At 43.9% G+C, this 14,680-nt stretch overlaps 2 protein-coding genes across 5 annotated transcripts in view; one reads left to right on the top strand and one right to left on the bottom strand.

Moving 5' to 3' along the window:
* The window catches only part of vps13b (vacuolar protein sorting 13 homolog B), a 297,571-nt gene extending 296,527 nt beyond the window's left edge, over positions 1-1,044 (top strand). For all 3 annotated transcript variants that reach the window (XM_085290668.1, XM_085290669.1, XM_085290667.1), the window contains one exon: positions 101-1,044. In XM_085290668.1, the coding sequence (XP_085146794.1) occupies positions 101-349 (249 nt within the window). In that variant the 3' untranslated portion in view covers positions 350-1,044. The remainder of the gene's footprint in view (positions 1-100) is intronic.
* Positions 1,039-14,638, bottom strand: rgs22 (regulator of G protein signaling 22). Of its 2 annotated transcripts, XM_085290672.1 has the most exons (24): positions 14,568-14,638; positions 14,452-14,480; positions 14,292-14,354; positions 14,030-14,212; positions 13,851-13,936; positions 13,031-13,146; positions 12,184-12,910; positions 11,916-12,077; positions 11,524-11,701; positions 10,326-10,448; positions 9,802-9,903; positions 8,679-8,873; positions 8,120-8,212; positions 7,448-7,617; positions 7,187-7,349; positions 5,584-5,748; positions 3,912-3,983; positions 3,230-3,388; positions 2,863-3,042; positions 2,589-2,777; positions 2,338-2,508; positions 1,983-2,082; positions 1,328-1,435; positions 1,039-1,231 (listed from the first exon to the last, which is right to left on the bottom strand). In XM_085290672.1, exons 1-24 carry the CDS (start codon positions 14,587-14,589, stop codon positions 1,215-1,217), a joined length of 3,573 nt encoding a protein of 1,190 aa, XP_085146798.1. In that variant the 5' UTR covers positions 14,590-14,638; the 3' UTR covers positions 1,039-1,214. The 2 variants fall into 2 exon arrangements, with proteins under 2 accessions (XP_085146798.1, XP_085146797.1); XM_085290671.1 differs by having other exon boundaries at positions 1,039-1,435.
* Between the last annotated feature and the right edge of the window lie 42 nt (positions 14,639-14,680).

Below are 14,680 nucleotides of genomic sequence, written 5' to 3'. Positions count from 1 at the left end.
GCACAAGCATTCCTAAACCTTGATGTATGATTTAGTTAGCTCTGCTGCAGCTGGCAGGTGCAGCAGCAGTGTAACCGTGTGTGTGTGTTCTCTCTCTCAGGGCGACGGTGTTCGTGAGCGTCTGTCCGAGCAGCAGTATCGGAGGCTGGTGGATTACGTGATGCGTGCCTCTCAGTTTCTTTCCCCCTCTGCAGCTTCCCTCCAGCTGCAGCCCCCAGTGACGCTCACAGAGCCCCCGCCCTCGGTCACCAAGTGTTATCGCTACCTGGTGGACCCCGCTTTTGCAAAAGTGTTTGTCAGCAAGTTCACCATGGTGAAGAACAAAGCCTTACGCATTGGATTCCACTGATTCGTGAAAACTCACGTGTGGCTTTCAGCTTCAGAAACAATTTTTTCAATTTAATGTAAAATGTGAAAAAAACAAGTATCTTGTACTTTGACTCTTCTCATTTATGCAAAACATACATTTTGGTGTAAAAACGAGGGGGTTTTATATCTAAATGTGTTCACCTGGTCGACCATGCCTTAGACGTGTCTAGAATTCCTAGAAATTGCCTTTGAAAGATATTTTCTGATAAAGAAAAGTCACCACATAGTCACAAAGAACATTAGTGGGATCAGTTTTAATTGTGGAAAAACAAAAACAGTGGACACTAAATCCAATCAGAGCTCTGTCGCCGTTACAGATACAAATGTGCAGGCCGCAGCAGTCGGAGCCTTTCCTAACTAACCCATCTGGAAGAGTTCACTCTGCACGAGCAGCTCTGTGTGTTTACATTCTGCTTATGAGTCGGTGTCTCATGCCAATGTGAAGTGCAATATTATATATTTGTTGATGGATGTTAGATGCTAAACCAAAATGTTTTTTAAAGATGATAATGTAACACTTGTTTGACAGTAACACTGTTTTCTTTGTCGATGCCAATCCCTCACGATGCAAACATGTTAATGTTCCCTTTTGTATTGTTTCACCACTGAGCTCTACGGAAGATTTAAATCTATAATATATTAATGGAGAAACTTTTTATTAAACAAATGAAATTATCTCAAGTGTCAGAGATTTGCGTTTCACAGCGTGGTGTTTGTCACACACTCTGACATCAGTAGCCTCTGAGCTCTCGGTTTTCAGCGCTGGCGCTCCGATGACGGCGTCGGTCACCTTCCCCTGTTAAAGTCACGCTGCATGGAGTCACTCCTCACACTCTGGTTTCACTTCAGGCTCTAACACCTCCTGCAGTTTAAAAAATAATAATAAAATAAAGCCCAGCCTGTCCTGTCTAAGACAAAACGGCTGCTGAGAGAGTGTTTCTACAATATGTCCACTCACGGTTGTATCTGTTACACTGTTTGCTGTTTGTTCTGGAGGAGCGCTGTGAGGGCTGCCGGTAGCTCTGCTCGCTGCTCGCTGACTTAATGCTACGGTTAGAAGAGGACTCTGGCAGGGGGAGGAAGACGCGGTAAAAACAGCAGTCATTAAGAATAAGAAGGGCTATTTATCTGTTAAAGACATTATGTTTAGCACTCGTGTGGACTCTGTCACACGTGTAGCTGCCGCAGACATCAGTGATGATCTCCATCTGTGATCCTAACAGCATCGCTCCTCTATACCATCCCATTAAAACACCATTTGCACTATGCTTCATTTCCATGTATCCTCATTCATTATGGCCTGGAACTGACTCGTTCACAGAACATTGATAATTAATGGATGGGCTGAAGTGGCTGTTTTGGCTGAACTTTTGCCCAATGAGACAGTTCAGACATGTGGAGCAGGTCAGTTTGACAGTACTTTGGCTTCAACTGCCGCGTAATATCAAAGCCTTGGAAAATGTAGCCTGGATTTTACTGTGGGAAAAAGGCAAAATGTCATTTCATTGTTATGGTTTCCTGCATTTAATCTGAATAGTAGCAGTCAAAAACCGTGGATATGGGAGCCTAGCTGAGCTCAGAGAAAAAAGCGGTGTGTGCGCGCGCGCAAGTACCTGAGGCCGTGGAGAAGGTGGTTTCCAGCTGACTCCGTCTCCTCAGCAGCACCTCCTCTCTTTTCAGACCTGCCATATACTTGGAGTAGGACCACGACAGCTGAAGACAAATGCCCAGAAATCAAGTTGCATCAAACATGATTAGAAAAACGGTTCAATTAGAGCATCGAGTTTCTCCGTTATGGTCTGTGGTGGAGACTGACGAGGCCTTGTTTGGACTTTGTGTTGTCAGGGGGTTTTATTTTAGCATCTTGTGCTCCCACATAGAAGGATATCGTTGATTTTGGTTTAAATTCATTTTTTTGAAACACATTTTCAGCTTTACCCGCACGACAAACACATGGCAGCTCCTCACCGTCTGTGTGGGTGTGAACAACACTCTGCTCCGTGTGCTCGACTGCTTTTTCTCACTTCTTTCTTCTGGTTCATTTGCTTCATCTCGATCATCATCATCCCCCTCCTCCTCATCATCTTCGTCATCCTCATCCTCTTCTGTAACACTGGTCTCTTGACTCTCCATGTCTTCCTGAACAAAGAGTTAGATTTTTGATTAAGTTTTTTTTTCCCCTCACAGATTTTTATGTTGTGTCGCTGTCATTTCCTCACCTGGGCTCTCCTCCTTCCTTTGTTTTTCTCTTCCTCCTCCTCTTCCTCCCTCCTTCTCTGTCTCCTTACTCTGGCTCTGTGCTTGACTCGTTTCTCCTGCAGCAGAGGAATAAGTTGCTCCTCTTGGATGCTGCTGATAAGCTCCTGAAACTCGGGCCAAAACTTCAGTAATTCATCAAACACTGACATCTACGGGCAGAGAAGAATAGCTTGAAGCACACATACAAGAGAAAAAAGTCTGTAAATGTTCGACCCGCACATGTGACGCGAGTACCTGAGCCTCTCGAAAGATGTAAGGGCCCAGCTCGTGGCGTTTCTCCAGAATGTGCTGAGCCTGCTGGGGAGGAATGTCTATCTGCAGGGCCGGGGGCATGGAAGAGTTGATGAAACAGCTGATGATTGTGGAGACTTTTTGCTGGATGGTGGCATCATCACTGTGGGAATGACAGAGGTCCTGCATTCAAAAGCAAAGAGGGAAAAGGAGGAATGAAAAGTAACATGGGAACAATTCTGTGTTCCCACTGTTCCACAAATGTTTGCAATCATTGAGGAATTTTTGTACCGAGATAGGAAAACTAGGGCTAGCTTCTTTTTTTGTTCCAGAAAGCATTTGTTCTTATAGATATTACAAGATATTTTACCTTGTACCTCTGCACCTCTAACCAAAAGAGCACATCATTCTCCAGGAAGCCTCCCTTCGAGTAGACGAAGTCCTGGAACTGCTGGCAGGTGACAGGGTTGAGCAGGGTTTGTCGGAACAGCAGGATCTCTTTGGTGGAACTCATCCACAAGCCCTCGGCCTGCAGGGACACATGACGCAGGATTCCTTGGGTTATCTGTGACACGCCGTCCGCCATCACCTACCCCGATACAGTACAGGGTTCTCCTGTACAGCGGCTGACCTCTGAGTTCCACTCTTACCTCACAGATACTGAGATAATGATACTCGTTATTTGCCAGTGATGACATCATGATCATAAACGTGATGGTCACAATCATGTATGAAAACGTCTTCCTGTAATCATCCTGCTCCTAATGTGAAATGTACATGTTTTATATCTGTGTCCTGCGATGAGAGGACGGGAACAGAGCTGTGTGGAAATCACTCCAAAAACTATAAAAGGAAGGTTAGTAATGATGCTTTAATCTTATTTATTCTGGATCCAATTTGAGAAAACTAACCCCAAGGCCAAAATGGTGTCTGACAAAGCCAGTGCTTAAAGCCAAGTCATGAACTAAATCGCACATGCTTTCAGGCCAGGAAATGCCTTATTTTTATCCATTTAAAAAATATCCAGCTTCCCCTGGAGGATTTCTCCTTACCTTCCAGGCTTCTTTTCTTGCTCTGCGTTGACGGTGGACGTGCTGTGAGAGCCTGCCCGCCACCTCTTGTGGCTGCCACACACACACAAACACAAGCAAACAAGTCCAACGTCAGAAAGGGAGTATAACTAGGAACACTTCTCAGACCTCTCTACTGCTCCCTGTTGCTGGCTGTAACCAAAGCTCTGCCTGCACTTCTTTTTTTTCTTTTTTTTTAGACCTTTAACCTGCCCCACGTCTGCATTTCCTTCTATCTCCTCCTAGCGAGCTCTTTAGTTCCCTGATGTCATCCGTCTCAGACGACCTCGCCGTCTTCCTCGTCACCTCTTAACCAGCTTTTCCACCTTCCGCTCGTCTCCTCCTGCACGGTGTAATGCTAAACTATGTCCGCCTCTCATTACCTAATGAGAGGATCAGTGTGACTAAACTTGATAACATAATGAAGCAGAATCCCAGGTTTATGGGTTTCCACCTGATGAGGCAACCTGAGAGAGTGACTGCAGGGTAATTGCGCATAATGGTTGCTCACGTAACATTAGTGTGCGCCTGACTTCCTATATCAGTTTGCTCTCAGCACCATTACACTCCAGGAATCAAACACGTGCACGTGGTACAGCTGAAGCAGAAGATCAAAGGGGGTCAAAATCACTTCTACTCTTTTTAATCATTCAGTGTCTTAAATCTCCTGACCTTTGTTAAAGAGGCTTCTCTGCAGCATCGTTAATCTCAGTGTGCTCTGCTGACTTCGGTGACATCATGAAAGCGTATTAGAAGGCTGGATGTGTGCAAATAAACACAAGACAACTAGGAAATGTTGTAAGCTTTGCAATAAGTGATATTACAACAAATATTCAGCAAAACGGAAGAACAGTTCTCACTCAAGTGTAGGCTTCAGGAGAACAGTTTGCATTTACTTTACGACAGATATTATATATCATGACGGAGTTTATGTACAACTAAACTCCTGAGGTCTCTTTAAGAGAATTTTCCAGGTGTTTTACTCGAAACTGCAAATATCAACATGCTGAGGTCGCTGAAGTCCAAAGGATACTTCCCTATGGAATGTCTTTACAGCCGATCCAGTATTCAAACTTTGTCCTGCTGTTCAGGGAATCACCAAAATCTGTATACTTCACTCTGGAGATTATTTTGTATTAAAGGCACTTAAAGTTTAAAACCTTTTTAAAGTTAACTAAAGCTATCAGCAGCACGTGCACAAACTGCCATGACTGTGCAGTTTGCTGAATAGATGCCAGGTGAAGCTGAGCGACAAACGGGCCATGCTTTTGTAAAATACCTATTTTTACTACAACACGTACCAGGAATGAATGTAACCTATAACTACATCATTAAGAACATGTTCTGTTACAACAGCGGCCTGTGAAAGGCAAAAAGGAAAAGAAATGGGGCTAAAAATATCTTTCAAATGCCTTCAGAGGTCACAGCAGCCAACCTGAGAAATTCCAGTTAGAATAGAAAAATATGTCCTTAGCTTATGATTGATGTAATCACAGTACTTAACTTTCGCCCTTGCACTCACAGTGTGTATAAATTCCACTGTTACTAACCATTGTTTTTCTCAAGTAATGGACCTTCAGTATAACCTGCATGAGTCAAATAGCTGATGATTCACTGGCGTCTTTTGTAAAGGAAAGTGTGAGAGTATGTCCACCTCTGGTCTGCGTTTCTGCCGTTCGATGAACTCTGTTGTGGACAGAAACAGAGGCAGCCATGTTTTCTCGATGTGATTCCTCACGACGTCCTGGATCTCCACGACGACTGGGTTTGAGAGGCACTCCAACTTCAGACGCTCAATTCCACCTGCCAAATGCAAAATCTGCACACAGACACACAGGAAAGAACACGGGGGAGTGCCGGCTCATGGCTGCACGTGTTTGAAGCAGACTGAACGGACACGTCTATAGATTTCTATACGAGGAACACATGACGATCGAGGTGGACGGGAGAAAGAAAAACTGCCCACAGTGGGGAAACCCCACTGACAGCTCCTCTCCTTTGTGCTTCCTGCTGTGCTCTTCTTCATTCCCACAAACCCACTGCTCTCTTCATCTCCCCTCTTTCTGCTTTCTGTCTTCATGCATCGATTTGGCCGTGTCTCTCTTTTTATATCTCCTTTATAGTTTCTCTCATCTCATTCTGCACGCACACAGGCACGCGTGCACGCATACACTCGCTTCAGAAATGAGAACCAGTCATGGCACCGCGGTGGGAGTGAGCAGATGAAAGGGGGCCAATCTGTGACTGGATGACTGAGTGACTGAAGAATGAAGGGCCAAAGCAGTAAAGCTGTCAGTCTCTCTACATTGCTCACGCAGACAAGAACCAACACTGAGATGCAAGAACGGCAGCCAGGCCCGATCCTTCCACTGGAATTGGCTTTCTAATTCAAATCCTCAGTTCAAATATTTATTCTGATGGTATTTATGAGATGAGGATGACTAAAGAAAAAAAAATCAGACAAAAGATTCATGCCAACAAGTGCGCTGCATGCCTATCTGAACCCAAGAACAACATCAGACTATTGTTTAACTGCAACCGCTGTATGTATGCAGCAACCCAGGGATGAGACAAATGAATAGAAAAAAGATAAAATAGTGGCAAAAATATCTAACATCAACCTTTTTGCGTGGCAGTTGTACAAATTTCACTAATAGATTCTCTCATTACAGCTAAAAAAATCACATCAGAACCAGCGTCCTGTGACATGTAAGAAAAACAAGCATCTCTGTGGGCCCAAAGAGAAAACCACGCCAACCGCTGCATGTCCCATCTACTCATCCTGACTACGCACCACACCCTCGTGGAGTAATCTTAGAACCCAGAAACCTCATCTCCCACTATAAACGTCAGGACAGATTTCATCCTACTGTCCTCGTTGCTGGAGCTGATCATCTCTGTCTTCTTGGATCCAAACATTCTCCTCTTCTTCTCCTTTTAATTCCAACCATGTTCTCTCATCTCCCGCTCGCTGCCAACACCCCGCTGTCAGAGCTGTCAGCGTCAAGTCTGCAGGAGTCCCGAGGAGGGAGATGGGGGAATTGTGTGAGAGCTGCAGCAGCCTCTGTTTATCAAATCTGGATGCTGATCCTCAGCTGGAGCTCAAATCCCATCTTGGAATAGTCATGTCACGGGCGGCCTGTTCCTACTTCCTCTGTCTCTGTGAGGCTTTACCAGGAAGTTGACAATAACTCTACTACTGAGTCAACATGGGTACGTTTAACATGGTTTTAAAATATTTAGATGGGCTGACTTACATCATTCTGTTGTTCTGTCATGGCAGGGCTGTCAGGGCCAAAGAAGTACTTCCTGTTGAGGTATCTGGCAGCAATCCATGCTGATCTCTCCTGCCTGATAGCCTTGTGCTGCCGAGGAGTCCTCCTATACTGCTCCAGATCCAGCCAGCACATCAGATGGATACTAAACAAAAGCAAATCCATTGGATGGTGTTTCCATATATATTTCATATTATAACTGTTTATGAATATTACAGGTAAAGTCTAAAATCTGCAGTTCACCTGGCATTCTGATTTTGTAGGAAAGACATGAAGTGCCCGATCTCATGGCGGTGACGAAGTAAGGAGCCTAAACGGTAACCACGGTAATTTGGAGACACTCTGGACCAAGAGTCAGAAGTGTGTGTAGGTGTAATAGATGAAGCAGATAGCATGGAGCTGCACTGCTCCCCCTGCAGGACAGATGCAGCGAGAGGAGAGGAAGATGGAAACAGTGGGACGGATAGTGTCGAATCTAACTGACCACTTAAAGCACTTTAGACAACCAGACATTTTCACCCATTCACACAAAGATTCATCCAGCACTTCATCACTGAAGGTCCAGTTTTAAAATGCAAGCTGAGGACAAATCCTCAGTAAAATAAAGCTTTAAAGCTAAATGATGTTTCTCCTGCAAACCATGCTACATCCTGCCTCCTAGATGTTCGAAAGTCACCCTAAAGACCATTTGTTCTTTTTTTTTTTTTTTTACCAGCGGTATGACATCATTGCAAATAATGCATCTGTGCCAAGTAAAGCAGTCTCATAGCAGTAGATAATCAACATTGTTACTAGGCAATACATTTTCACATTTATGTTTACACAGCCGTTTCACGCTCGCAGGTGTGTTTACTGCCTAATAACTCTCAGTGCGAGCATTTTATAGATCTTATTACTGCTGGATGCTGATCTGACCTGCTCCAGTCGCAGCTGTGATTCCTCGTACAGGCTGCACAGTTCTCTGTACTCCCAGCTGTCAATGGAGCGCACCTCCTCCTGCACAGCTACCTGCACACACACACACACACAAAAACTAAGCATTAAATATTTTCACGACTGATTTATCATTTAAATCATTTTTACAGTCAGAAACATCTGAGTGTCCATATTTCAAGGTTCTGAAATGTGAGAATTCGCTGCATTTCTTCGTCTTTTATGCTTTTAAATTAAAGTGAGTTGCAACTATCTAAATCCAATCCGCAAGGCTCTTTAGGAAACCTTACCCTCAAACTAACAAGCCTGATCGGTTTGATCTTTCTGGATTTCTAAACACAGCAACATAAACACTAGCACACACATGGGAAAGTCACTTTCTTGCTTGTCAAAAACCAGATGCTTATCCATGTTTAAAGCAATCTCTCCTTTAATTAGGCCTCAGTGTAATCAAACCTTCAGAAATACTCAAGGAAGCCTAGTTTCTCCACATAAACTGAAGTTTATGAAGCAGCGTGTGCTAATGCAGCGCTGCGGTTACCTGCTGGAAAGACTCTGTGTCCCTGTTGACCATCGTGGTCCACGCCTCCACCAGGATGTTCAGTGCGTGTTCCTCGACCCTATCAAACAGCTCCTCAAACGGGGGCATCAGTCTGTCATACACCTCCCTTCTCAACTTCTCATCAACACCAAAGCGCCTCCTGGCAGAGCTGAAAAGATATGTGGAGTAAAGGAACTGAGGAGAAGAGAGGAGACAAGAGGCGAGGAAAGAAGGAGTCATAAAACTGTATTAAGGTCAGAAACGTTTCTCTTCACCACCGCTGCGCTCTCTCGCACACAGTCTTCACTATCGCTCATCACTGCTGCCCTCACACCACATAAATGTCAGTCAGTTACCCCGCTTGGCCTCAGAATTATGGAAAGATCATCTAAATGTCACTGCTCTGGTGAACTAAAGGTTAACTGAAGGAAAATAGGTTTCACTGTGAGGTATTCTGGACCAGAACTGCCTGCTTTCCTCCCTGGGCCAGCTGCAGTCAGGCTGGGTGGTTCTGGGTGACTGGACTGGCGCAAAGCTGGGGGGGTCTGACTCACTTGTTTTTATGGGAGTTTAAATCTCTCCGCTTAGTGTGAGGGGGTGAAGAGGGCTGAAAGAGAAGCAGAGAGGAGAATGGGAGTGGCAAGCTAACAGATCACGTACACAAGGGCAGGTGAGTGTGTGTGTGTGTGTGTGTGTGTGAGTGTGTGTGCATGCGTGCGTGCGTGCGTGCGTATGCGTAAAAGGGAGAATAATAGAAAATCTAATACACAACCTCTGTTTTATTGCCTTTTAACTACTGGCTGCTTATTTAAGACATCTGATCTCCTCAGCTTTACCTTATTATAACTGGTGATTTTTTCCTGGCATCCTCTCTAATTGAGCTCTCTTTATCTCTCTCAATATTTTATTATTCTTTTATTAGAGGCATATAACCAAATACACCTAAATATACAGACCCAAGATTTCATATTTCATGCAAAAACACTGCATGTGCTTCTTGTTTCCTGCAGTAACTGTACTAAAAAGCCAACATTAGCATCAAACTGAATGAATTAGTGTCATATCTTTGTGTGGTGCATACACACTGACAGTGATAACAGCTTGTGTGTTTGCGTGTGCTGACCTGTGCCTCTCTCTGCACTCTGTAAGGGTCCAGACCATCCTGGTAGAAGAGCTCACGGTAATACTGCAGGTCAGTCCAGAAGTAAAGTGCATTCACCCACAGCTGGGACAGGAAAACAGTGTTGAACATGTCAAAAACCCTGTCAGCTGACTTATATTTACATGTACTTCAATCCATTAATGTGAATTTATAACGGTTAGAGCACAAGTTAGTGGTTGGGTCAAGCTTTAAAAAGAAACAGTTTCCATACATGAGCCCAGATTCTTAATCTATGTGGCACAGGGTAAAACATAAGCTACACATAATTGTATGAAGGAGAATGACAGCAATGCATTTCACAAACAAATAGCACAAAGCAACCTGCCATCATCTACAGCAGCACAGCACTGTGGAGAACTGCAAACAATAGTCTTAGCTGCTCAGCTGAAGAAACTCTTTGGCACCACTTTTAAATTACCTCGAGCTTCTTTTTTTCTGCCTCATGTTCTCTAAAACAGTTCGTTAACATCTGCAGCTGTTTGTACCTGGTTTCCAGATTGTTCGCAGAAGTGTGTGAAGTATGAGCCAGCACGAGACTCAGCACAAAGAGCCTGCAGCATCTTTTCCATCATTGTGGTGCACTGTAGTTGACTTCTGCTGGACATCACCTGATGAAATACAATACAAAAACTTTAAATGCAATATAGCGTTTATATAAAATAACTAGGTAAAGCTGGAGTGAAAACTAGTTGATTTTCATTTGTTTTGGCTTTAAAATTATTTTCCCACAGTACATTGTTTAGTCACTACAAAAATCTATCAAAACAGGTGAATCCTTAGCGTGCAAAGACACAGCTTGAATAGTTTTCCCGTTTGTCTCTGTTTTGTATGTTTTTAGACTGCAAAAGATGTTTGATAAATCACTTCCTGCAGTGGTTCACAAATCAGGAGATGGCAGTGGGAGAGGACCCCAGCAGGGTGTAGAGTGCATGCAGGAGGAGCATGGATGACATGGAGAAACTACCAAGTTGAACAATTTATACAAGTATAAACAAGATGTGGCCATCGGCACAGAACGCTCGTAAAGACCGTGTTTTGTGGTTTACCGACACTATTTTATCCCCGTATGCACTTTCTCAACCTGCACTGATATGAGTTAAAGATGTGAACACTCTGCAGATGCTCATCAAAGGTCTCAGTATGTTTCAAATGAATCACGCATATGAGGCAGCACGGTGGCACGGTGGTTAGCACTGTTGCCGCACAGCAAGAAGGTCCTGAGTTCAATTCCACCATCAGGCCGGGGTCTTTCTGTGTGGAGTTTGCATGTTCTCCCCGTGTTTGCGTGGGTTCTCTCCGGGTACTCCGGCTTCCTCCCACCGTCCAAAGACATGCAACTTGTGGGGATAGGTTAATTGGATAATCCAAATTGCCACTAGGTGTGAATGTGCGAGTGAGTGCGAATGGTTGTCTGTCCCTGTGTGTTGGCCCTGCGACAGACTGGCGACCTGTCCAGGGTGTACCCTGCCTCTCGCCCTATGACTGCTGGGATAGGCTCCAGCGCCCCCCGCGACCCTGAAAAGGATAAGCGGAAGCGAATGGATGGATAAAATCTATCTTTTAATCCTTTTTTACTGCTGACTGATAAAAACTCTGGGTTGTTTATTCATGATGCTTTTGTGGGCTTGATTTCCTGCCATAAAGCTTATAAGCACATAGTAACATATATCTCAATACACCTACCTGTGTACGGACAGTATGGGAAGACTGGGGCGAGCTGCTGTCAGTTCGTAAGAACGTTGAGCAACAGCGAGGCTGTGAGCCCAAAGAAGAGCTGTAACACCACCCTGTCCTCAGCTCCACATCAGAGGAGTTACTATGGTCTTCCTGATGGCACAGAGATGTCCAGAACCGAGGAACCCTGCAGAAAAGAGAGGGGGCATAATTTCATTAGAAGATTTAGACACATGCAAAATTATAACATATGAAAACCCAGTTTATACAGAACAAAATCAACAATTATACAAGACAACAAAATAATAAATGTAATACAGGAGTAAATGTAAAGGTCATTTTTATGGATGCATTCTAGACACAGTCACTGACATTTAGAAGATAAACACTGCAAATCTCACCAGTAGTGGAGCAGAGGCTCAGTGAGGCAGGTCTGAACTGAGCGCAGTTTGTCCTCTGTCCAGCAGGGGGAGGTAGTCAGTCCCAGTCTGGAGAGCAGCTCCGCATTCAGACTGAACTGACTGCTGCTCAGCAGGTAGCAGCTTCTCATGAGAACCAAATACCTGAAACAATACCACATTGAAAATTTATTTCACTTAACAAAAGACAATAAATTCTGCTTGAATATTTAGAACTTTTCGAGCTGCAGAATAAGACAGGTGTGTTTACCTGTGCTTCCGCTCTTTGTCCCGTGCAGCCTTCAGTCTCTCTATATCCATCCAGAGATTAAGGAGCTTCTCTCCTGACGTTCCTTGTAAAAACTCCCTAAACTTATCCAAGCTTCCATAGAAACCTGTATCATTGCAACAAGTATAAGGGACATCTTCCTGGTTTGTGGCTCTGCTCCCCTCTTCCTGATCCTTCTTATCCCATCCACACCCCCTCTTGCCACGTTGACTTCTCTCTTTCTCCCCCTCCAGTCTTCCTCTGTTGAGATGTCGGTTAAGGTCACATTTACAGGATCTGTCTGTGCTGCTACAGTTTGCCTGATCTCCTGACTTGCTGAAGCACTCCCAAGTGTCTGCCTGGTTCGGACCATCCGTTACATTCATTGTGTCTTTAAGCACCTGTTCAGTCACTTGGACAGCCAGGTACTCCAAGTGTTGTTCGGGAGAATGAGATGCCAGGCTACTGATCTCTTTTAGGTGTTTCTCTTTACTAACAGATGATAGCCCAGAGCAGACACCCAGCTCTGTTTGTGAGCTCTTAAGTTCCTGAGGTTTCCCACTTTGAAGGTGAGCAGAGGAGAAACCTGATGAGGACAAAGGGGGAAAGGAACACAGGCTTTCTGGCTCAGACCAGCTGGAGTAACATCTGGTTGAGTCACTGCTTTTTGGAATAAGTTGTTCCTTTTGCAGAGATGTTAGACATGTAAGATTGCGTGTGCTCATAAACCCTGAGATGTGAGGAAATAAAAACATGGGACACACATAGTTCTTATTTTTATACTCACAGGATACAAACACATTTTGTTTTGCTGCACTGCGGGACAAGACATTTACTACATTAGTATTACCCGTGTTTAATTTTAAGGAACGCAGTTGAGGGGCTGACAGGGTGGTCCGAACTGAACTGCTTTTCCTTCTGTGAATACACAAGTTTGGGTCCCACTGAAGCAGAAGCTTGGCTAGTCTGGGGAAATCACAGAGAGAGGAGGCACTGCCAGTTGGAAAATACACAAGCAAGATTTCTTAAAAACATTCTTTTTTTTAATTCAGTTGAATTCAGTTTTATTTAAATACAATATCAGTTGTCTCAAGGCCCTTTTTATTGTAAGAAAAAGACCCTACAATAATACAGAGAAAACCCCACAATCAGATGAGAAAGTGCTTGGCAGCAGTAGAAAGGAAAAACTCCCTTATAACAGGTAGAAACCTCTCAGGTAGGCACAGCCATGTGCCACAGCTGGTGAGGCAGAGAGACGAGACAAAAGATTCAAAAGAATGGCCTGTAAATGGCTGCTGTTGTATTGCTTCTTCTATATGCAGCCTATAAGTTAGCATGGCTCTCTCTGCAGAGATTCTTGAAGCCTTTAGGCTTCTTAAAAGACGGAGAAGAGATTAGTCTCAGATCTGAAAGTAGCAATCTTAAATCGATACTTCTTTTAGAAGTTAAAACACTTGCAAACTAAACTAAAAAGAGACCCAGACTTTACTTGTTCATCATAAAATAAGGAGACAGCAAAGTCAGCATCAAGGCATCTTAGCACACTGTCTGGATACTGCAAAGAAATCACATTTCATAGGTAAAGAGAAAATGTAGGTAAAAATGAGATGAAACTTGCCTGCAAAACAAATGCATTAAAACATTTGTTTCAACAGGATTTAACACTTTACCTGTATTCATGATAACAATCACTTTGAAGGAAAAAGGGGAATCTTTCCTTTTTGATCCACTGCATTCCTCGCTCTCTGTCCAGGCACTGTGAATGTCAGGGACAAGTTCTTCAATCCAGTATAGAGATTTCTACCCCTCCATACAAACACACACAAACATTTTGCTAGCAGCTACTTACACAGACAGCGTAATGATTGTCTATTGGGGGCATTTTGGTGAGCAGTGACGGGTCAACAGCAAGAAGCTGTGATTTTCTGTTGTAAAGGGCTGATCGGATTCTTGTGGAGACAAACTCTGCCGCTCTACTCGCCATCTCAAACAGCCCCGTCTCCCGGTTGTACCGCAAAGCCTCTGGGAAAGACTGGCAAAAACATGCGAAGGTAAGAAAACTGCTTTGAGCCATGTCAAAGTTCTGCATATCTATGTCAGGCCTACATTACCGGCGCACTTAGGAAATCATTGAAGAAGTGAGCCAGTACAGCATCAGAGGCCAGAGAGCTCTCCTGTGTGAAGATCAACATTAAGACGCTTAAAAAACAAACATTCTGTCCGAGCTGTAACAGACTGGGGAAAATATGAGGAATCTAAACTTTTACTCACAAAACTGTCCACAGTAAGGCGGAGAAACTCTTGCAAAGAGAAAGAAAAACTCAAATTTCCAACACGCTAGTTGTAAAAACATGAGTAAACTGAGATGTTTAAAGTGCTGCTCTTACCTGTTGAAATGAATCCACACATGCCTTTCCTTAAAAATAAAAATGGCAGACAGTACTTTCAGACGGGCTTACTCAGAAAGTCAAACTCAATCACTGTGAGTCCAGGTTGCTAT

Source organism: Mchenga conophoros, linkage group LG11, assembly GCF_057382185.1.
Source record: "Mchenga conophoros isolate Kocher_MC1m ecotype Shallow Benthic linkage group LG11, M_conophoros_male_GT1.1, whole genome shotgun sequence".
Classification (NCBI taxonomy): domain Eukaryota; kingdom Metazoa; phylum Chordata; class Actinopteri; order Cichliformes; family Cichlidae; genus Mchenga; species Mchenga conophoros.
This window is presented reverse-complemented; position numbering and strand designations above follow the sequence as displayed.

Bases quoted from the DNA above. Each gene is read 5' to 3' on its own strand.
- rgs22 (XM_085290671.1), bottom strand. From the start codon at position 14,589: ATGTGTGGATTCATTTCAACAG. The intron at 9,904-10,325 runs GTACAAACAGCT...TTCCTGTCCCAG, and splicing joins GCGAACAATCTGGAAACCAG to CTGTGGGTGAATGCACTTTA. The intron at 1,436-1,982 runs GTACTTGCGCGC...TCCCCCTGCCAG, and splicing joins CACCTTCTCCACGGCCTCAG to AGTCCTCTTCTAACCGTAGC.